The following is a 23,406-nucleotide window of genomic DNA, read 5'->3' as shown; positions in this document are numbered from 1 at the left end:
TTTATAATTTCAGCGTATATTTCAGTCTGGACAACTTGCATTTTGTGTTAGCATCCATGCTAAGTTAGCGTTCGGTCATGTGTGGTTCTTAAAAAAAACATTAAAATGGTAAAGACTTATTTCAAAATGTTATATGTAACATGAAATAGTTCTTTTAGCATGTAGCTTCTGACTAGACTTACAATTGCAATCATATATTTTTTTTAATTGCTACGATATATAACAATTTTAGCTAGCAGTACTCTATAATACTGGCATGGACTAGCCTTGACAAGTCTTTTGTTAACGTCCCTGCTAACGTCAGCATTCAGAGAAGTGAGCACTTCTTAAAAAGAAAGTGCCCAAAACTGCTAAAAGGGAATTATTTATTATCTTATCGTTATCTTAGCATGAAGCACCTCGTTGCAATAGCCTTTCTAATTATATCAATCATAATTAAAGCTACGATTCATAATCATTTTAGCTCGTAATAGCTTTTCAGACTACATTAAAATGATAAGACAATGTTATTTCTTCCAAACGCAAGATTGTACAACATGGACGGGTTCTGTTTGCAAGTGGTTGGTTTTGTGGCTTCAAAATTAACCGATAAAATCACATTTCAAATAACATCAAAAAGAATAATAAACTGTATACCTATGAATGTACAAAATAATACCTATAAATACATAAATATGCACATATTTTTCTCTCTCAGTTAAACTCAGTAAATTCATGTTCATCAACTGGAAATCAATAGCTGAAGCCAAGAGAGTTCGAGCACAGTAAAAATGAAATAAATAAATCTTTTATTTGTTTGTTTTGCACAGCGTGGCATTGACATGTGGTTGACTTTGCTGGGAAAAAGAGCGAGAGCGGCGTCCTTCCTGTCGCTAAATCAGATGCCAGTGAAAATGTCACGGCGGTCTGACTTGCACCGACTCCCACTCAGCTTGCGGCAGGTTTTCATATGATTGTATATAAGAGATATGTATCTTCCATTCATGAAGGAAACGTAGCTGGTTAAGGTAGAGATGTGAAGATAAGCACTGTTGCGTTACCGCTGCACACACCTGGAGAGTGTCTTTATATGGAATGTGAGGCGGTTATAAAATCAGATTAAATGTCATAGTTCTAGGCCAAAAATAGGCCAAAACTTTCATTATATTTTTTGCTATTTAAAAAAAATAAAATGAATTTGACTTGAGAAAAGAATTGGGATTTTTTTCTGCAATTTGTGATTAAAGAATTATTATTTTTTTATCCAGGAAGTGAATGAAATCCGTTCTGAATTATTGGACATTTTTTCCGCAATGTGTGATCAAAGGATCGCATCCATCATTTCAATGTTTTCTTTGTGCACTTTAACGAACTGAACTTAAGCAAATAACGAAATCAATTCTGAATTATTTGACTTTTTTTCATCCTACAACATGTGAAAGCAGCATCAATGATGTCATGGCATGGCCGGAGGATCGTAGCACGTCTTTTTAAAACATTTATTCTTAAGTTGATTGCAAAAATATTGGACTTTTTGGAAATGTGTACCCGTAATCTTTTTTTCCCTGTTACTAATTTAAATTTAAGTGCTATGATGAATTCTATACAAACATGCCTATGGAGTATTTATACAGGGTATTTCTATGTCGTGGGTTTCACTGATTCCATGATTTATCTGGAATGTAACTCCAGCAATGAAGAGCTGTTTACCGTACACATATTTTCAACAATTATTATTATTATTTTTTATTTTTATTTTTATTTTTATTTTTGGAGGTTGGAATTTTTTGCTGCAATCAAAGGTCACAGCAATGATGTCCCGGCATGGACGCAGGATCACAGCAACTTTTGCACCCCCAATGACACAATAAATGTTTTCCCTCTCAACATTCACGGATGGGAAACATTTGCTGTATTGCGTTAAATCTTTGCTGTCAAATCAATGGCATTTTTGCAACACTCTGGTTTAAAGACTTCCAGTCCGGATGACGGAGGGGAAGACCGGGAAGCAGTTTGGCCTTGGTGTGAACCGCCGCACGATGAGGAAAGAAAACGGAGGGGATGACACACACGTCACAATCTGCCGCATTTATCTCAACAGGCTGTAAATCACACATCACATCTGAATTTATTTTGAAAACATATCGTTTGGGAGGCTTACCTGGGTTACCTGGGAAGGCAAGTGGTCTACCGGTAATTTCGAGAGATTCTCGAATGGCCGGTCCATTCGAGGCCGAAGTTGGCGCCTCTGCATGTTTCAGTGCATATCGGTAGATGTCTGTTTTGAAGGGGAAAAAAACAATCAATTAGATTATTTTTCTAAATAATTCAGCCCTAGATTGCATCCTGAATTTGACGCCCCCCCCATGCAATAAACACATATATCTACGCTACAGTATAAATGAACAAAACTGAAATGTCCTCTGAAAGGAAAACGGTTTCCCTCCCCATTTTTTCTTTTGCTACTAGAGAATTTGCAGCGAAACAAGGCGATGAAACACAGATGGGAGCAGGGATCGAGGATCAATGACATATTTATTCATCGTATTTACGTAATGACAACAAGCTGTGTACTTTGGGCAAAGAATAAAGAGAGATGCATCTCTCCGAATCATCACGCCGTAACTGCTTTGTGACTCACGTTGTTGGCCGGCGTGCATCTTAAAACCGCTCATTAATCACACACAAGAGCATAGTTGGAAATAAATGGGCAACACATTTGATGTTACGTCAAAATGTGGCTAAAGTAGAGCAATCAATAAAGAAAAAAAAAGTGTGAACGTGAACAAAGTTGAAAAAGAGGGTGAGGGTTGCAGTTTATCGACTTGCACAAGTTTGCAGAAATGTCGCTTTTCCCTCCAGTTAGAATATTTAATATTCAGTGTACTAAAGTGGCATGCTTATTATAAAAGCCACCGCGGGTGACAGACAACATGTCTTCTTAATCTTATGAATGTTTGGCTTGTTAATCCTTCTCCAGAAAGAATTAAGTCCCGTGGACAAAGCGGTGCAGAATGTTGATCAAGTAAATACATTAAAACACCGTATGTATAAAATAAACACAAGCATGTAAAACGTTTGAAAAAATATTTTCCAATTAAATACATTCAATAAAACTTAATAAATATGAAAAAAAAAAAAAGATATATAATTTTTATGTTACAGTATTTATTTTGGGCAGAGACTAGAAAAAGTATTACAAATAGTATTTGTTTTTCAAATGTGTATTGCTTATGCTAGCTCAATATAATTTTAAACAAAACAATTTGATATTTAATAAGAGAAAATGCTATTTGTTTAACTATTTTAACATCTACAAAATATATATTTTTAAATAATGATATATTATTTCATAGTATATATAAATCATATTTTAATATTGCAGAGAATAAAAACAGACAACTTTGTGACTAAGTCAACAATTCTGACATCTGGTGGCCACAACACCATAGTACACAATCTTTAATTTAGTATATATATATACTGTAAAATAAAAATGTTGTTGAATGAGTACCTCCAAAACTGATCATCATAATCTTCGCAATGAGCGCAGAAACCTTTTTTTTATATTAATTTTAGGGGTGAAAAGAAGCCCTGCGATTGGCTGGCAACCAGTTCAGGGTGTACCCCGCCTACTGCCCGAAGCCAGCTGCGATAGGCTCCAGCGACCCTTGTGAGGACAAGCGGTTAAGAAAATGGATGGATGAATGGATGGGTGAAAAGAAGGTGCCAGGTGCCATGTGACTCACCATGCGAATTCTTTGCCACCAGCTGTACTCGCAGCAAAGGAAGCCGCCGCATGATCTTAGCCGAATTCCCTTGACGCCGCCCCGGCTTTTGTTTCTGCGAAACTCTGCAAAGACAAAAAAATATTTATACATATCAAGCATTTTAATGCCTAACTGTAGACACCATCTTGTGGCATCTTGGTTCGACTATGTTGAAGTGAGTTTAGAAGCTTCATTTTGACAAAAGTAGTGCTTTGCCACCCCCTTGTGGAATCATGGTGCCAAGGAACTTTATGTTGAAGTGAGCTGAGGTGCAGTGGTGGCAGCTGCAGTCCGTGCATTTTGCTTTAAAAGGCCAAACATGGAAGATATTTTATAACTGTCCTTAAAAATGCCATGGACTCTTTGTGTCACGGATTTTCACCTACTGCGTGTGTTGTGGTCTGAAGTGTGAATTAGAAAAGTATCCTCATTAGTGAACGCAATAATTAACATAGTTAGTACATTAGTGATGCTTAGTTGACGCCGGACCGGCGCATTTAATGATTTCGCTCACAAAATACTTTCAAAAACGAATGCAAATCTTGGCAAATTGAGCTATTCGAATAAAAACAACAACAACAACAGAGGGCCATCATGATTTAAATATTATTAACATACAATGTCAAAAATATATAAATGTTCAATAAATTTGAGACTTCTATGACTTACCTGCCGTGACCAAGCAACTGTCACTTTGCGGAACCATCTTGCCCCACTGTTGTATCTTTGTCGGTGTTGCGTGACTTGTAACGTGCTCTGAGTGGAGCCGCCTCCTCCTGCTTCATCCTTTCTCCTCACTTTTTCTCTCCGTGACGGTCCACGCTCCCCGGACGGGAAACCGCACACCGAGGTACGGATTTGAAAGTCACAAATCGCCGGTACTGCTTTGGGTCGAGGAGCATTTACGTACCCGATGTGTGTCATACGTGTTTGCTCGTAGCTTTAGCATTTAAAGCTGTAGAGGTGAATGGGGGCTACGAGGCTAGGCCCGGTGTTAGCTTGACGGCTAATGACTTACGATGCGGGTCGTTTCGTCTTTTTTTAGGACGAACGAATCATAGGTAGAAACGACCAAGCTTACTTTTTCGGGGAAACTGCCCTTCGAGTTGTTCACAACTTAACATTTAGTAATTGTCTACTACAGTGAAGATAAAGGTCGGCGTTTGCCCGCTGTCCACCTTGGAGGCTAGTAGCTAATGCTCCATTGGACTGAACGGCTCATCACCAATATCTTAGTTTGAGTCATTTGACTTGTCATACAAAAATCAGCAGCACTTTTAATACCAAATTAATGTGTTGTTAGTAGTAATAGCAAAAGAGGGCAAACAAAATTTTAGGTGCTGGTGGGTTATCTATCCATTGCACCAGTAGGAATTCTCCATTTACATTCACTGAAAACCCTTGAGATTTTATTTTATTTTATTACAGACAGTCAAGGATCTTTCAATCTTCTTATTGGCCCTCAAGGACTTTTGACACACCTGGAATGTAGTGTGACAAAACAGGCGGAAGATCAAATTAATTATTGCATGAGGAAGTCAAAGTTGGATTTTGCCCATGAAAACAGGAGGAGAAAGGCTACAGTTGTTGGCTGAAATAGATGTTCAAACACGGCAAGATCTCTTCCTTCTCCTGTGGTGATAATTATGGAGCAACTATTCACCTGAAAGAACACTCCACATTGTCCGCATGCCCACTTTCATAATGCATCCTAATGTTATCACATTTACTACGTGACTGTTGAAGCGTGGAAACTACATTTCTGTTCTCCTTACATTTAATGGTGAAAGAGCTTGCTCAAAAGTCACATGATGCAGAATTCTGAAGAGGGGCAGCTTTTCCCATGGTTACATAATTTGACTGTATGGAAAGGTTATATGGTTCAGAACGAAACCCATTTACAATCAAATATAATGTAGGGGTGTCCATTAAAAGAGCAAAAGTTTTTGACAACCTTCGACAGCCATTCACGTTCCGTCAGCTTGTTTTACGAGTTTATACAGTAGAGCTGCAACTACAACAGTCGATGCACTTTCCTTTGTCTATTGTACAAATAGTTGAAAACGTAATAAGCACATTCTTACACGAGCAGCTGAGTCACTCAACAAGCAGACTTTTAACAGCCAGCCGACTCTACACGCTCATTTGCTGACACCCACGGCACTCACCAGACCAGGCCCCGTTTTTTTAAGGTGACACACATTTCAAGTCACTCATACTACATGGTAGAACTTGAGGATGGCGACTCCTAGCGGACCAAATTAGCTGCACATTACATGGACGTTTTTGTATTTAATAATGCAAAATCATTTTTGATCCAATTAATTAATGGGATCATTGGTAGAAAATATGATTCTAAAATTGAGAGCTGCAGCCCAACTTTACAGTCCTGCAGCAGCCTGTTGAGGCAACAACAAACTGGTTGGGCTTGAATGAACGGAATCCTCAGCTTCTTGTAGTGACTGCGTAGCAAAACCTTATTGAAATGGTTGATACAAAATCAGTGTATTCTGTCCTTTTGTGTTTCTTCCTAACAAATCATCTCATCCCTTCGTTGCAGATCATGGCCGTACCTCCAACCTACGCCGACCTGGGAAAGTCCGCCCGGGATGTTTTCACCAAGGGATACGGTAAGCAGTAAGGGCCTGGTGCAAAATGACACTCTTGAGTTTGAGTGCTGGATTTTTATTCATTGTTTTCTCCTCAGGCTTTGGGCTCATCAAGCTTGACTTAAAAACAAAGTCTGAGAATGGACTGGTAAGACCTCAGCACTCCTGATAAGATTATTTTACACTGCTACCACAAGCTGAGCGGACTTGAATATTTTAGGGCAAGGTGCCAGTTGCAATAATTACCATTGTAGCCACGTTCACATTATAAAAGGTATCCTAATGCACAGGAATTCACCAGTACGGGCTCGGCCAACACCGAGACCAGCAAGGTGGCCGGCTCCCTGGAGACCAAGTACAAGTGGGCCGAGCACGGGCTGACCTTCACGGAGAAGTGGAACACCGACAACACGCTGGGCACTGAAATCACCATCGAGGATCAGGTGGGTGCACAGGAGATGAGAGATGCGGCATTGACTTTAGATTGATATTTGCTGCTATTTCCAGGTGAGCTTATGTTCTTTAAAAAAAATATTGTGCTCGTTCTCTGCAGTTGGCCAAGGGTCTGAAGCTGACGTTTGACTCCTCCTTCTCACCAAACACCGGGTAAACTCAGTTTAGCAAGAAATTAAGATTGTGTTTATTTTATTCATGATGCTAAATACATTTTCAATTTTTAGCATTATTCATTTTATTATAATGTATTTCTATTTTTATTTATCCAATTAAATGTTTCTTATTTGATTAACCTGTTTTTAGTTTGTTATTTTTTTTGTATTTTACTAGGAAATGTTAATTAAAAAGAAAGTGTGTACATGTATTTGATTTTTAGATTTGTTTTTTTATTTTCATTTACAAGTATTTATTTTTAGATGTATTTATACAGCTTTTTAAAATTTACTTCTATTTTGTTTGTTCTTTTTTTTTTTATACTTTTATTTTGTATTCTAAATTGTGAATTTTTATTTTAAAAATGTAATTAAAATTTTGTCTTTCATTTATAGTTAATTTTTTTTATTTTTTACATTCATTTTAAAACACATGCAAACGCATATATTCTGTTTTAATTCCGAATTTTTTGAGCAACGTGCGCAGCTTGTTTTGTTACTGCTGGTGCACATGATGATGTCTTTTTTTTTTTTTTTTTGCCATGTTCTTTTTGATTTTGTTATAAATGCATTTGCACTCGTTGGGTAAATGAGATGTTTTGTTCTGACCCAGTAAAAATCTAATTAATTCATTCAAACGTATCTTATTTACACGTTGCTCAGAAGTGTCATTTTTCAACTCTGGGCTCCTTCTAGCAAAAAGGGCGGAAAGCTCAAGACTGGCTACAAGTGTGACCACATCAACCTGGGCTGTGACATCAACTACGACATCAACGGCACGGCCGTGCACGGTGCCGGCGTGGTGGGCTTCGAGGGCTGGCTGGCCGGCTACCAAGTGACATTCGAGGCCGTCCGTAACCGGATCACCCAGAGCAACTTCGCCGTCGGCTACAAGACGGACGAATTCCAGCTGCATACTAACGTGTAAGGTTGAAGAGACATACACCTTCATATATATTAGCTAATCTGTGTGTACGACAGCATTGTGGCTCTGCTTAGCATTTGGCTTTTGACTTACTCGTGCTTCAGTGGCGGCTTTCTACCATCTAGCGGCATTTATTTCAATCATGCATGGGAGGAATATTGAGTTACTTCTGGGTGCCTTGTAGTTATTTTTACATGGACGATGGGATTTAACAGGCTGCAGGTGAGACCGAACTAGTTGCCCCATGAAAAGAAGCAAAAGCCCTTTGATTGGAAGGGGCGAGACAGTTAATGCCACTCAAAGGTTATGGCCAAGTAGGCAAGGGACCCCCTCCCGCTGAGCTCACAGCTAAGCTTTGTGTCTTGATGAGGTCAAATGAAGTGTATCCAGTTTGTACAACCACCTGGCGCGGAACAGTTATACACTAAGACTTTTACTGCAAATTCAGTTTGATATTTCTGCTCCCGGCAGAAATGACGGCACAGAGTTTGGAGGCTCCATCTACCAGAAGGTGAATAAGCAGCTGGAGACGGCCGTCAATTTGGCCTGGACCGCCGGCAACAGCAACACCCGCTTTGGCATCGCCGCCAAGTATCAGATTGATCCCGACGCGTCCTTCTCCGTAAGTGATGTCGGACACTTTGTTTGGCTTAGGAGTAATTCAACTTTGAAGACGGTTTAATTAAGAAAGATATTTGGTAGGCATGACCATTATTAGTAGTTAAGAAGCTATGACAGAATCCACACAGGAAGTCTGCCATTTTTGTTCAAAGAAGCTGTTTTGGGGTCATTTTGGCCTTTTCCATGGGTCCTAATTGCCCTGCAGGTTTTTTACATTGGCAACTAAATTTGATCCTTGTATACAAGATAGATGGACGACGCCAAATAGCGAATGATTGTCATTTTCGTCATTGCGCGTTGCCGGAGCATGGTAGCAAATTTTGATGGCTTGCCGTAAAACAGGAAAGTAATAAGTCTGCTTCAGATGCCCCCTACTGGCAGAAATATCAAGTTGCAACAAACCTCTCATCCGAATTCTTCTGTCATCTCTCACAGGCCAAGGTGAACAACTCCAGCCTCATAGGCCTGGGATACACGCAGACACTCAAGCCAGGTGAGAACACTCGTTTTTATATGTAATATAATGAAACTGGCAAACCCATTTGCGGAAATTAAATTCTTCTTGTCGATCACTCGGTCCTTCTCAATCCGTGTATTTTTGTGAGGCTTTGCATTATCAAGCAGCGTTTTGAGCACTACATCAGTCTGAATAAAGTTCCACTCTACATAATTCCTTGTACTCACTTCAACATAGTTCTAAGATCTATGCCACAAGATGGCACCAAATCAATGATTTCATTTTTGACTGCTTTGGTCTGGGCATAAAAACGACGAATGGGTGAGGTTTTCAGCAAATGACAAGATATGTTCCAGAAATCAGCAAATTATAGAAAGTTCCAGAAATGTCACGGGTACCTGGAAATAATTCTAAATAATCATCAAAAACATCAAACATCAAAATAATGAATGTTGTAGACATATAGTAAAGATTTTGTCATTACTATAAATTTGTGTGCTCTGGTTCAGGCATCAAGCTGACGCTGTCCGCCCTCCTCGACGGCAAGAACGTCAACGCCGGCGGTCACAAGCTGGGTCTCGGCCTGGAGTTCCAGGCGTAGGACGGGCGCGCACCCCTCACCGACGCACCTCACAGACGCCCCCTCCACTCCACTCCCAGCATTTCCCAATTGAAATGAAAAATAATTTGGCCCTCACAACCCTGCCCCTTCCTAATTCCTCTACCTCTAGATGTGCCACAGCTGGTGGCAAGGCGGTGGCGCCCTCACCACCCTGAGAGGCGAGCGCTTTCGACATTTAAAGGACCACGTTTAAGGGAATATTTAATATTTTGAAATGAAGAGAACAAAAGCGGGAAATTTGAAGCGTGTAGCTCGCAAAGGAACACGTTATCCTTGAGCACATCTTAAATTTTCAGTCGTGCGTGTGTGTCTATTGTGTAGCTGTGCGGAAAGAATTAAGATAACGATGACGCAATACGCATTCCTCGCTCATGAGATCAAGATGGACACGCACCCATACACACCACACCCCAATGTGTAAATTTTTTGTCTTGTCTTGTTACATATAGCGTAATAACAAATATTTTATGACCAGACCAGTGTAGCGTAATCTACCTGTGAAGTCTAAATAAGACCCGCTCGATCTAAATGGACACTTAAGGATGAGAGTTACTGGATCTAAACAGGAAGTTGCAGTCTTCGTGGATGCTTAATAGTGTTACTGACTATCTTGTCAGTTCGCGAATGAATAAAAAAACATCTCAAACCAGCAAGTGTGTGTGTGTTTGGCTGTTTTTAAACATGCAAACAAGTAGCATTGCCATGGCAACACTGCTTTGGAAGTTTCCCAAATGGAATTGTATGACTAATTCTGAGTAACGTTTATGTACAGTATTTACAACAATGCGCCAATCACCCCTATTTTTACACGATTCACCCAACATTTGTGTGAATAATTTGTTTTAAGACACAATGACGACATCTATGACACGGACGTTTAGCGTGTCTTGCGACGCCACAGTTTGAGCCACGCCTCTTCCTCGTCTCAGCAGTCAGCAGCACAACCAACATGGCGACGATGGGAAGAAGGAGGAAGAGTTTCTCTCTCTACCTTGTCTACCTCCAGCTTCTGCTACTTGGCGGCGTCTTGTCAGCTCCGACGAATTTATTGGATGGTAAAGTCAAATACTTGTCACACGACTGCGGTTTTTTGTGCGTCTCATCGTGCTACGTCGCTAGCTGAGCGGGGCTAGCACGTCACGCTAGTTTGATGGGGTGATTGATAGCTCACAATTGCGCGATTTTATTGTATTTTGAGTAAATATTACTTATTTTTGTAATTGTATGACATTGTAGGGCGAGCTCGACCGTGTCGTGTTTGGACGTGTCAACTGTCGCGAGATCTTATCTCGACGTGATTTATGCAAAGTTTAATTTGCAGCGTTCGTGTTTCCGGGATAATTTATTATTATTATTTTTTTTTAAATAGCTGCTAACCAGAAGTACGTAGTCGTTTTGTTTAACAATCGAATCAATGAGGAAGTGCATCGAATAATATGCGTTTGTTGCTTTATTTGTTATTCTCTCTCTCAAATTTTCACTAAACGCAGCAGAGCTGCTGTTTTTTTTTTTTTACTCAACAGCATAGATAAGCAAATGTTATTGATTTGTTTCCTTATTTTATGCTGTCCAACTTTGTGCCAATTTCATGAATACAACAACTCTCCAGTAGTGTCTCCTCATCCAGTATCCAGGAAGTAGCTGGGATATTTATTTACACTTAACTAATCTGGTGAAAGATTGATTCTTAAAAACATTTCATAGCTGCAGACCTAGTCTGTTGTGTTTTCAGCAGGTAGATGCTGCTGTTTTTGTTCGTGTGTGTTTATGCAACAGAGCTCTACCTTGCTCAATTGTGTGGAAACAATACCGTATATCAGGCTTCCCAAGTCCGAATCCTTGTGGGCTGGAGTCCTGCAGATTTGAGATGTTTCCGTCTTCCAACACACCTGATTCTAAAGATCAACATCATTATCAGGCTTCTGCTGATCTTGCCGATGAGCTGATTATATGAAACTTGGATAATTACATTTAGAAACCATTTTGTTTCATCAATGGGAAAAGGGAGCCAGATGTAAGATGTCTGTCATTGCTTCAGTGGCCTCTGTGGGGAAGAAATGGACTTTAAATGTCTGTGCACTTTAGTCAACAAGATTTATTTGTTTTAAATGTCATTTCGTGTGCAAATTTGGTGCCTAGCTGAGAGACAACCTTACAAAAAAAAAAAAAGAAGACATGTGACACCATAATATGGCCATTTTGAACAATAATATATTTGAGGCAAAATGGTGTGCAAAGGCAGTTGATTAAAAGTTATGTAAAAAAGATTCAATAAAATATATTCGCTACAAAATTAATGTTTTAAGTTGCAACTTGTAACGTAAAATGTATCAGTTAAGAAAATAAATTAAAACTGAGTAAAACTAAATTCAAACTTGAAACCACCGGTCAAAAAAAATGTACAAATTGTACCTAAACAAAAAATATACTAGGCTAAACATATAAACCTTAAAGTTAAGTTAAAATGCATGTGTTGTAACATAAAATCTGTTAAGTAGAAATATATATATATATATATATATATATATATATATATATATATATTACTTAAAGCAACACTAAGGAACTTTCAGTTTACGTTGATTATGGCGCCGCCATATAAGTCGGTAACATTATGCCTGAAGGAAGACCGCGTTTCTCATGAGGACAAGCTCATTGCGTCATTTTTGAGCTCACAACATTCAAATGGACTTCCGTCTTTGTAACGAATGGTTAAAGGGGGAAGTGACGTATGCCATAAAGCAGTCAGCACATTTGTAGTTTTGTGTGTGACGGTGTTCCTCCTCAAAGCCAGTAAAAATGATACAGACCCCCTCAGGCCATGGCAAAGGTACCATTCAACTAGTTTTAAGTCAATGTTTCATCTAAAGAGTTATGAAAATATTTTATTAAGGTTGAAAAGTTCCTTAGTGATACTTTAAGACAATTGGTTGGTTAGTTATTTTCCATCATCAAAACTTTTAGTGTAATCTATAGCTGTTAGTAAACATTCTGTTTGTTGACAGCCTCATAGCGTCATTAATGCGGCGACATAAATATGTTCTTGTCATTTTAATTAGGCTGTTGAAAGGTTTGAACATAATTCATTTTGGAGCAGCTGTGCTGATTGTGCCGTCAAGGAAAGAAAATGCATTCCTGCTGTAGCCTGATTACTAGCCGTGTATCATTGCAGTATGCATGAAGGTTTAGCTTGTGAATACATGTAGTCATGAGGGTTCATCATGCTACAAAGCCCTCCTGTTCACTGTGAATAGATCCTTTTTGCTTCAAATCCCCTGTGAGCTCTTTCCTACCGAGCAACGCCTCTACATGAACTGATATTCATTTACAAGCTAAAAAAAAAATGTATGTAGTAGTCACAAAGTGTCTGAACGGAGGTTTGTAGTCTTGACAGTCGTTGGGGCTCTGAAACGTGAAAAACAAAACAACCACCTCGCTTGGTGTGCTGCGGCCCAAATGTGAACAATTGGCTCATTTCATCTTTCTGTTTGTAGATGCGACCCCCGAGGAAGTCAAGAACAACTTGCCACAAAGTCCTCCTCAGACCACAGTTAGCAAAAGCGCTACTCAGACACACACAAAAGTATTGACGACGCAAGAGAAAGCCGTGCCGTCGACCCCTCTCAAGATTCTCGGCACTGCGCCTGCCCCCAAGATGAACCTTGTCCAAACCGAGGCCCCCCAGAACAACCCCGTCCAACCCAACGTCCCCAAAGTCAACGAGCCGAAAGAGACGACGCAAGATGACAGCAAATCTTCGGCGGTCAATAAGACCACGCAAGATGACAGCAAATCTACGGCGGTCAATAAGACCATGCAAGATGACAGCAAATCTACGGCGGTCATTAAGAACATGCAAGATGACAGCAAATCTACGGCGGTCATTAAGAACATGCAAGATGACAGCAAATCTACGGCGGTCATTAAGAACATGCAAGATGACAGCAAATCTACGGCGGTCATTAAGAACATGCAAGATGACAGCAAATCTACGGCGGTCATTAAGAACATGCAAAATGACAGCAAATCTACGGCGGTCATGAAGACCACACAAGATGACACCAAATCTGCGGCGGTCATGAAGACCACGCAAGATGACAGCAAATCTGCGGTGGTCATCGGCTCCTCGGACACTGATGGCAAGTCAGTACCCGACGAGACAAAAGCTATCGCACCCCAGGCGGCGAACACCACAGAGCCACCTGTCTTGTCTCAAACTCCAGGAGCCGCCGTTAACGCCCACAAAATCGCGGAACCCACCAAAGCCACCGTGGAGGAGATCACCTTCTTTGACGTAAAACCCTCCGAGGCGCAGACGGCAAACCCCCTGCAGGAATTTGAGTCGGACCAGCTGCAGCCCGCCGGGAAAGAATCGACAGCTCACCCGGACCCGGACGATGACTACGATGGCGGCGAAGATGACGATCAGGACGCGTACGCTGACAGCTTGTATCACCTGGAGGACGACGGTAACGACCGGGACCAGACGGTGATTCGGCTGAAGACGCCCGACGTCAAGGAAGACGTGAACTACAAGATGCCCGGCGTCTACAACACGGACGACGAGGACTCGCACTTTTTCTTCCACCTGGTCGTCCTGGCTTTCCTGGTGGCCATTATCTACATCACCTACCACAACAAGAGGAAGGTCAGTGGCGTCTTCCCTCTTGTAGCGTGTAATTGGCATTAATCGAAATATGTTTTAAGATGACAATTCACTTGAGACTAGAGCTGTCAAGATTAATCGACAAGTAATCGATTATCAAATTAATCAATTATTTTAATAATCGAGTAATCGTTCTGAGACATTTTTTATTTAAAATTGTCATATTAACAATAATTCTTCACTGATTTCTGTAGTCCTTCATGAAAGAAGACTGACTTAAGAATTACAAACTTTTTTTTGGGATAGATTAATCGATACTAAAAATATTCGATAGTGACAGCACTGCTTGAGACCAAAACATTTCATGGTATTTGGCATTTCCCATCAGATCCTCCTGCTGGTTCAGAGCCGTCGCTGGAAGGAGAGCCTGTGCTCTCGTAACACGGTCGAGTACCACCGGCTGGACCAGAACGTCAACGAGGCTATGCCGTCCCTCAAGATGACGCGCGACTACATCTTTTGAGCCATCGCATTCGGAACTGTTGTTGGGTCGCCATGTTTGGCCCCGTCTTCTGCCTGCATAGAGAAATTTTGTAATTATCTTCCTTACACGTTGTCTCTTTTTCGCTAAGTAAATATTTACGGGGGTGTTTAGTTGAATATGTTTTGGGTGAGTTTCTGCCTTATCCGCTTTCAGTCAGGGTTTGTTCCATTGGAGTGCAACATTCCAACAAATGAAAAGACACTAATTACTTTTACGCAATCATTATTTTGCTACGTCTCTGCCCCCTACTGGCCAGATGCTGCCGTGCAGGACTCCTGGTTGGACTCCTCTTTGTTTTATGACTTCGGTGAAGTTCAGTCGATCACCCGCGCTCGCTAAATGCACTGTTGGCGGCTACCCAAAATGCACCCAGAAATGGATTTTTAGCAAAAGTCATACTCCACTCGCAACTCCACAAACTTCGGTTGGGCACAAAGATGCAAATATGGATAAGGAAAATTCACAGTGCAAGTAGAATAGTTTGAGTAAAAAACATTTCAACATTTTCCTCAATGTTGAAATACTTAAATAATAATGCTTTTTTTAATTTGAAAATGCCTTTTAAACCATACAAGGACACTGTAGAATCAAACAGAAAATTTGAGTTAAAAAGGCAATATCGGTGTAAAAGAACTAGACGAGACTGAATAAAAATACAGCGGTAATTTAAAGTGGATAGTAACGAGCCAGGTAACATTCAAATAATATGCAGTAACTACTGGTATATATTGAAACACTGAGCTATTAAGAAAATAGGTAATGTATAGTAAAAATGATTAAAGTCCACAACTTCATTGTTTAAATTTGACAAATGACCGACACGTTGTTGTTTTATCCAGAAAGATGGGCAAAGAGACTTTTCTAAAATGGCCGCCTTTCTAACATATGCACAGTATGGCTTGTTGGCGGAGCTACTTCTGTATGATTTTTGGCATAATTACATTGTCCAAAGCATGTAGCTCCACTTTTCATTTAATTTTAAAAATTGATTTTAAAAATTGAATCGTATGTATGCTTTTTGTTGGGCATGTTGGTGTGGCTACTACAAATGTTTATTTTTGCCTTTTTGCTACACAATTGTTTTTGTAAATCACCCTTTTATGGCCTTTTTCGCTCTCTTTTTCTCTATAAATATTGTATACAATAAAAAGAAGACACTCTTGAGTTGAACAAATAGGCGGATAGTTCCTTTTTGCACTGGAAGAGAAACTGCCCTCGCAATCAACTGTAGAATCACTTTTGTTTTTGTCAATAAAGCACAAATTACATCAATAATTTCAGATCCTGTTGGTAATGTGCCATTTATTTTTCCCTTTTTTATTTTTTAGAATTAGTACCTTTTAACTCAACTATTTATACTAACTATATAATATACTATTATGTGAATGCAGTAACCATTGTGCGCCGGTGTTTGTAAATTAAGGACAATTTAGGCTGACGTCAGGTGGAGGCCATCTTGGTTTTCGCCACATGGGGGAAGTGTTCCTCCATAAATGGACAGGTGAGTGCAGGTGGTTGGCTGACTTCTCGACAGGGAAGTTTTATTCGACAAAACAAACATTTGTAATTAAATAAACACAGACTGGATAATTTTCTTGATAATTACACTAAAATACACTTTATTCCTTTGGTTGAAATGAAAATGAGACCGTTTTTAGGTAGTCAACGAGGGCGACTTTTCTTAATTCCATAGCATCCATTCATGTCGTCTTTAAAAGCGTTTTTGTGTTGCTTTTTTTCCACACGATACGAACGATAAGCCAAAGAAGAAACCTGGTGACAACGAGAGGAACATATCGTCGAAAGCGGGACTGAACCAAGGTAAGCTAAGCTATATGCACTGTACACTGCAGTTAAATTAGTTGTAGGAAGTGATTAATAACATTTCCATGACTTCTTATGAACAGAAAAAATACAAATAAAAGGTTATGGTTAGCCAAAATGGGAACTGTGAACCCTTGCGTTGAATTATGCTTCCTTAGCAACTACTACGTTGGAGTTGAGTTACATTTCTTTCTAAATAATGCTCTGCGGCCATCTTGTAGTATATTTGTGTCAACTGTCAAATAACTATTTTGAAGTGAGTGAAGGTGTGTTCTGTTTTTTGAGGACCGGAGTTTGAGACCTATATGATTTAGACAATAATGACATTTTTGCCAGTATATCTTGGTGCCACGTAAGCATGTTTCAGTGAGTTGAGGTGTTTCATTTAGACCAGACTTCTCCAATCCTGGTTCTCAAGGTTTCGGAGTCCTGCAGGTTATGATTTTACCGTCTTCCAACACACCTGATTGTAAAGTTGAGGATCGTTAGGCTTCTGCAGAGCTTGCTGATGAGCTTATGATCAGGTGTGTTGGAGGACAGAAACATCTAAAAACTTGCAGGACTTCGCCCTTCGAGGACCAGGACTGAGGAAACCCGATTTAGACAAAAATAGTGCTTTGCTGCCATCTTGTGGTATCTAAAGAAAACTATAATCCTTTTTTAAGGCTTGGCATCAGTTACTTTATGATTTTCAATATTCACGCCAAGGCTTGGATGCTATTGTTACATAATATAATTTACATTCTAATTAATTGTTATTAATGAGTGTGTGTGTGTGTTGTTTAGGGGCAGGCTGATTTAATTTTTAATTGGCCAGTATTTGCTCTCATAAAAGCAGAAAAAGTGTCAGGCTAAAAATAAATACATAAATACAACGTAAGACTAAGATAATGACATTCAAACATTGCCCTCCAGATTACTGATTTTTTTGGGACAGTTTTTCTGTTTCAATAATACTATAGGGCGGAGTATTGTAAAACAGTGCATGTTCTGCCCGTTCATACCTTTATTGTTAATAACATTAAGGGGCTAAAAAAATAAGTTATTTTATTCATATGCATTTTTTTAAATTAATGGGCTGATTAATCAGTTATCATAATTTTATTCTGCCAAATATCGGAATCGGTTTCAGCCCCCCAAAATAAAAAATCCATATCGGTCGGGCCCTAGTTATTGTTATCTACGTTATAAAGTGCATTACTACAGAGTGCTATTTTTATTATCTAAAAGCACATCACAACACGTTTTGTTGATGTTTTTTTGGGAAGGGTAGAACATCAGTGGCGTTGCCTCCTTCCTGGAATTGGGTTGTGTTCAATTTCCGTTGATCTGCTCTAGTTCTGATACGTCCCAAGACTTTTGTAGATGAGTGATATTTTGTAGGACTTCTTGAAAATCCATCTTTATCCTTATACAATCTTCCTTCCTTTGCCGACGTTTTGGACGAGCTCTCTGCCGTTTTGTGTCGTTTCTCTCTCTCTCCCTTCTATAGTTTGGCCTCCCTGATGGCCTTCCCCCATCTCGCCGTTACATCATCACCAAGCGTCTTGGTATGCCTGTCCGCCGCTGTCAATTGCTGCCTTTGATCACCTGAACGTATGCGGCTGTTTTTATTTTTAGCTACCTTTGCATTTCATCGTCACCAGTCTGCGTCCCGTCGTCATTCGGCGGGAACTGTTTTTATCTTGTTTCCTGCCACAGGGGAGCTTTTGTAGAAAGGGTTCTTAGGCGGCAAGACAGTGATGTTTTTCTTAAATATATACACATGTATTTTTAGGGGGCTGATTTGAGATGCTTCAACAATGCTGAAGCTGCTTTTATACTGTATGTTTATGTTTTTGTTGCCACAATGACAAAAAAACAACAACAAAAACAAGCCGAAATAATTGAAATGTGGAAGGACCAAATAAGCTACGCTAAAATGCAAAAAATCTTTAAAACAAATGTTTGGCTTGTATGTCCGTGAACTTCACTTGCCTATTAAATTACATTGCAATGTTTTTTTTTGTTAAAAAATGAAATAAATTTTATTTCAAGGCCATATCACCTAACGTTACTGTGGTGTATTAACACACTTGGAAACTTCAAAAATTGTGAAACATTTTCATACGTCTCTTTTAATGTGTAGCTCATGATGATGTTTTTATTGAATTAAAAAAGCGAGACAAGTTGTGGGTGTCAGGCAGGCATGCAGTCACCTTTTTTATACTCGGTGCTGAACTCTTCCCGTCGCCCTTTTAGTCTAGCTTTGATGAGGCGGCGGCCGCCGCCACAATGGAGCAGAAGGCGCAGTGGATAAAGCTCGCCGTTGAAAAGAATCGCAGGGAAGAAAGAAAAGAAAAGGCAAAGCTGAAAGCGAGTTATTGATGCACAACACCATTTTGAGCCGTGAAATTGGAAACAAACAAGCGGCTTTACAGACGCACAAGTCTGTAAACTCACTTGTTTAGCGGGTAAATAAATGTCTCAAGTCGCTTTTGTGTGCTGCCTCTACGATTGTGGTGGACAGATTGATCAAAAATATTGATACCAATGATACTAGAATGCACTATCAAAAAATAGCTAATATTTCTTAAGTCGAAGGTTTAGTTATTTACTATATTGACCTATATCGCATTAATGCCAACAGTGAATTTTAAATTGATCAATCCTAGCACTGGTATTGATATTGATTAATACCAGTGAAATGGTATTGATACTTTTGTCCTCTGGTTTCATCAACTTTAGGGGGATATAATTGTAGTTATTTGCAATCATTGCTTAGTTATTTGGTGTTGGATCGATACTGGCCATGATAATGATATCGATTGATACCTATGTGATGGATACTTTAGTATGTCTTTGGTGGGTTTTTATTAAATATTACTAAATATTTCTTAGAAGTCAAAGTTTTGGTGACAATATTGACCTGGTTCTGGATCACACAAAAAAAACTATTATTTTAAATGAAGTCTTTATAGAGGATTTAAACATTTATTCCAGTTTCATCTGGACTGGCAAATTTTTCTTTGAATTCAATTCCTTGGGGAGCTTGAGAAGGTCCTTGTGGTCCTCCATGTTGACGCCACAGCTGTTGCTTGTGGACCACCCCATCTCTGGCCCCTCAAACGGACTGATGCTAATAAGAGTGAACAGCGGATGGAGGGGAGGGCGCTAACAGCTGTGAGCTAACGCTGTTAGAGCCAGATACGTGCTACACAGTGAAGGACAAATTAAAGTAACGGATGGGTTTGAATACGTGCTGGATTCTGCGAAACGTAGAAGCGTCAAGCCAACATGGCCGACTACTTGTGTGTTTTACAGCGTATAGTTACTTTGCTGGTTTTTGTTCGACCTGTCACGGACATGCTTGCCAGAAACTTCACAACTGTAGAATAATTGATTGTCTTAATGCTTTTTTGGAAGTAAAAGAAGCAATGTATAGAAATCTCCATCCATCCATCCATCCATTTTCTTAACCGCTTGTCCTCAAAAGGGTCGCGGGGGGAGCTGCAGCCTATCCCAGCTGGGTTCGGGCAGCACTGAACTGAACTGGGTGGCAATGAAATCTCATGTCAGTAATTTGGGAAATGTTTCCAGAAAAGCATACGTCCCCCCTCTGCGACCGGTAGATTTACGAGCACCTCGATAACGGTTTGTTGTGATGAATGGCCGCCGCCTGACGTCCTGCGGTCGGCTAAAAGGCGAGCAGGAATCACAGGTGGGAAGGACGTGAGGGAGACGCGTTTTCATCTGTTTCTTGAGTGTGTCCACGGGTGAGAGGCAATCGTTCATAACTGGACAAGGCCAAGCACGCTTCCCAACTTGGTGACCTTGTTTAGTTAAACAAAAGGGCCAAACTATTCAAAAGAGCTCCCAGTATGATGCAGCCTGTCAACTAACCAGAATAAGAAACACTGGTTTTGATTGATTGTGCCAATTAAACTTTACATTCCAACCCGAGAAACTGTATACCATTTTTTTATACACTTAAACAAAGCGACAAACTAACGATCAAACAAAGTAGCTAACAGTCTAATGAAAGATCAAGCTAACAAATGAGAAAAATGTCGTACAATCCAAAAATTTAGTTAACAAATCTAGAATGGAACAAACAGGTAAAAGATTAAATGAGCTAACTTCAGGTTCAAATAAACCAAAGATCACACTGGCAAATGAAACGAATAGAAGAATGTGCGACGAACAAACCGAAGATCAAACTGAACAAATTAAAAAAACTGAAAGAACAAGTGAAATATCAAACTAGCCAACAAGTGGAAGATTTATTAACAAGCAAACTACAAACGGATCAAACAAAAAATCTAACTAGCTAGCTAAAAATTCAAACAGACGAAAGATCAAATGAACAAACTCTCAAAATATCAAACTCATGATCTAACAAATGAAAAAAGGAATATGACCAAATAACAGCACTAACAATGACCACGAAATATCAAACACATTAACCATTGAATCAATTAACAGCTAAATAATGACAAACAAAAACTCAAAAATTGGAACAAATAAAGATCTATATACAGTAAAAAGAAAATGAAACTGAGGAACAAACTAAACGTCAAAACAAAAACCAAAAGATCAAACTAGAGTTGGAAAATATTAAAGATCAAAATAAAAACATACCAAGCAGGTCCACAAAGGTTACGAATATGACAAATGTGCGAAATGGGATTTATAACGAGGACGCTAGCTGAAGTCGTCTCGCTCTTTTGCATTATTTTTGGGCAGTTATCCCTCACATTATCTTCGGACACAGTCGACTTAAAAAAAAAAAGCCCAAATCCTGTGTGGCAGGAAGCTTTTCCCCCCCGCCAGCCGTCTTTGCGCTTGTGACATTTACGAGATTACGTTGATCTATGGCAAGCAAATCCCGACATTCGCCAAGCTCTGCGCTTGTCTGGGTAATTCCGTCTTTCCCGTCTCGTGTGCGCTGCCTACCTGCCTGCTTGACGCTGACACGCTTCCTTCGCAGTTGAGGACAGATAGCATGCCGTGGCGAGCTAACGCGGCTAACGGGATTAACACTTTGGAGTGCAGGTGGGCTAAAACGGCATCCATGACAGGGGGAGTGTGCTGCTCTTTTGACATATATAAAAAAAACATGCAATGACTTTGACTCCTCTCTATATTGTTGTTTCTGGTATAAATTCCACTAAATGTTCATGTGATGATGTTTGTCGGACTGCTGCTTGGGGTTGACAAACAAGCTTTCAGTGACGCACAGCTTCATTAATTGGATCCGTTCCGCTGGCGCGTTGGCTGATAAGACGGCGTCTGCTACCACAGAAACAATTTTTTTCCCTGGTGCTGGCTTGGAGAATATTCCCTGGAAGATACATGCACCACCATGACTGATGATGGATGCAGAGATTAAAAAAACATACTAGGAATTAAAGCAGTTTGAATTGGAGGGAGGGAAAAGTCATTAGAGACGAGAGTCACTGTATTTTGTATCCCATTCTTCTTCTTCTCCTACAAATTGTGCAGCCAAAATACAGTAAATATGAAGACGGCTTACTGGACAGTTCATTAGGTACTCGTCCACTAACTCTAATACTACCATCACCACATTACTTTTACTATCAATACATAATTAATACAATAAATTAACATACGCTAGCTTCAAAAACGTTCGTCTCTCAGTGGGATCGGGCCTTATATTTCTATTAATACTTCAGTATTACTGTTTCCACTACAACTTCTATTTTGACTACTTTTACTTCAACTACTACTTCTATTTCCTTTAACTGTTTTTACTGCAGCTATTTCTATTACTAATACTAGAACTACTGCTGTTACTTCTAGTATTACTTCTTCTGTCATCATAAATAATTATGCTACTACGATGAGCAACAGTAGCAGTCCTAGAATATGACTATTACGTAGTAGTATAATTATTAGTAATACAATAGTCTTGCTATAGTCGTAATATTGTAAACTGACATCTGTTTCTTTCTAATATTTTTCCCGAAGGTACCCATTACCCAACATTTCAAAAACAGTGTCCTCGATGCAGAATCATCAACATAAACAATCTTCTAGTTAATTTAGTGTTTCAATAAAATAATATATGTATATTTATTAATCATAATCATATTTTGTCCTCTAGCAAAGCAGCAGACACCCGATTGGTACGATTTGGCTAGAATAAATTCTGTTTAAGAATAAAAAAAATCAAGCAGCAGAGTGAGTAATGCGTGCACATTCCCGTGGACATCAAGCTCATATTTCTTCCCCTCCCCAATCCGTGCATCCAATCGTTGGGCCGCATTGATGTTGATGTTAAATATTGAAGCCACATCCATATTTCACGTCGGCGCAAGTGGGGTCGGAGGTCAGCGGGACAAAACATTGGCGCTGGAATTGCGCCCAGAGTTAATCTCCCTTCGCCTGCGAGAGGTCGCCACCTCCCATAATGCGGCCCGCCAAGTCGCGCCACAAATACTAATGGCGTCATCATCATGAGAAAATTAAAACGCTTCTTTGCTCATGTGATTATTTCACACTTTGAAGGCTTTTAACTAGAGCTGTCAAAATTAATCGATTAATGACAAGTAATTGATTATCAAATTAATGAACAACTATTTTAATAATCAAGTAATCGTTTGGACCCATTTTTTTCATTTAAAATTGTCCAAATCCTCTGATTTCAACATATCAACAGTAATTGTTCACTGATTTCTGTAGTCCTTTATGAAAAAAGACTGCTTATCATCAGTGTTTAATTAAAATAAGACATTTGCAAACATCTGTTTTCACTTTGGAAAACAATAACCGAACTGGTAACATAGTACAACATCAGTCCCTCTTTTTTTTAGTCACTATATGAATATGAAGTACGAAA

The 23,406-nt window shown here is 39.5% G+C and overlaps 3 protein-coding genes and 1 long non-coding RNA gene across 5 annotated transcripts in view; 3 read left to right on the top strand and 1 right to left on the bottom strand.

The window, feature by feature from the left end:
• Positions 1 to 1,805: 1,805 nt before the first annotated feature.
• LOC147160724 (uncharacterized) lies at positions 1,806 to 4,719 on the bottom strand. The gene is made up of 4 exons (XR_015097425.1): positions 4,419 to 4,719; positions 3,729 to 3,832; positions 2,141 to 2,257; positions 1,806 to 1,997 (listed from the first exon to the last, which is right to left on the bottom strand). It is a non-coding gene; the product is annotated as an uncharacterized LOC147160724 (long non-coding RNA).
• On the top strand, positions 4,438 to 10,244 carry vdac1 (voltage-dependent anion channel 1). Its single transcript, XM_086098971.1, has 9 exons — positions 4,438 to 4,599; positions 6,310 to 6,379; positions 6,457 to 6,506; positions 6,649 to 6,801; positions 6,912 to 6,964; positions 7,663 to 7,890; positions 8,363 to 8,513; positions 8,948 to 9,005; positions 9,479 to 10,244. Exons 2-9 carry the CDS (start codon positions 6,313 to 6,315, stop codon positions 9,568 to 9,570), a joined length of 852 nt encoding a protein of 283 aa, XP_085955097.1. The 5' UTR covers positions 4,438 to 4,599; positions 6,310 to 6,312; the 3' UTR covers positions 9,571 to 10,244.
• Positions 10,245 to 10,510: 266 nt separating this feature from the next.
• On the top strand, positions 10,511 to 16,021 carry c16h5orf15 (chromosome 16 C5orf15 homolog). The gene is made up of 3 exons (XM_086098425.1): positions 10,511 to 10,646; positions 13,086 to 14,239; positions 14,586 to 16,021. The coding sequence occupies exons 1-3, from the start codon at positions 10,541 to 10,543 to the stop codon at positions 14,718 to 14,720; spliced, it is 1,395 nt and encodes a 464-aa protein (XP_085954551.1). The 5' UTR covers positions 10,511 to 10,540; the 3' UTR covers positions 14,721 to 16,021.
• Positions 16,022 to 16,208: 187 nt separating this feature from the next.
• Positions 16,209 to 23,406, top strand: part of fstl4 (follistatin-like 4) — a 124,139-nt gene continuing 116,941 nt past the window's right edge. Inside the window, exons 1-2 of one of the 2 annotated variants that reach the window (XM_086098423.1) lie at positions 16,209 to 16,242; positions 16,502 to 16,562. The gene's annotated coding sequence lies outside the window, so the exon portion shown is untranslated. Of the gene's footprint in view, positions 16,563 to 18,057; positions 18,116 to 23,406 lie in introns of both variants that reach the window. The other variant, XM_086098424.1, reaches the window with a different exon arrangement.

Source organism: Leptonotus elevatus, chromosome 16 (assembly GCF_054856555.1).
Source record: "Leptonotus elevatus isolate MCC_2025b chromosome 16, RoL_Lele_1.0, whole genome shotgun sequence".
In the NCBI taxonomy this organism is placed as follows: domain Eukaryota; kingdom Metazoa; phylum Chordata; class Actinopteri; order Syngnathiformes; family Syngnathidae; genus Leptonotus; species Leptonotus elevatus.
This window is presented reverse-complemented; position numbering and strand designations above follow the sequence as displayed.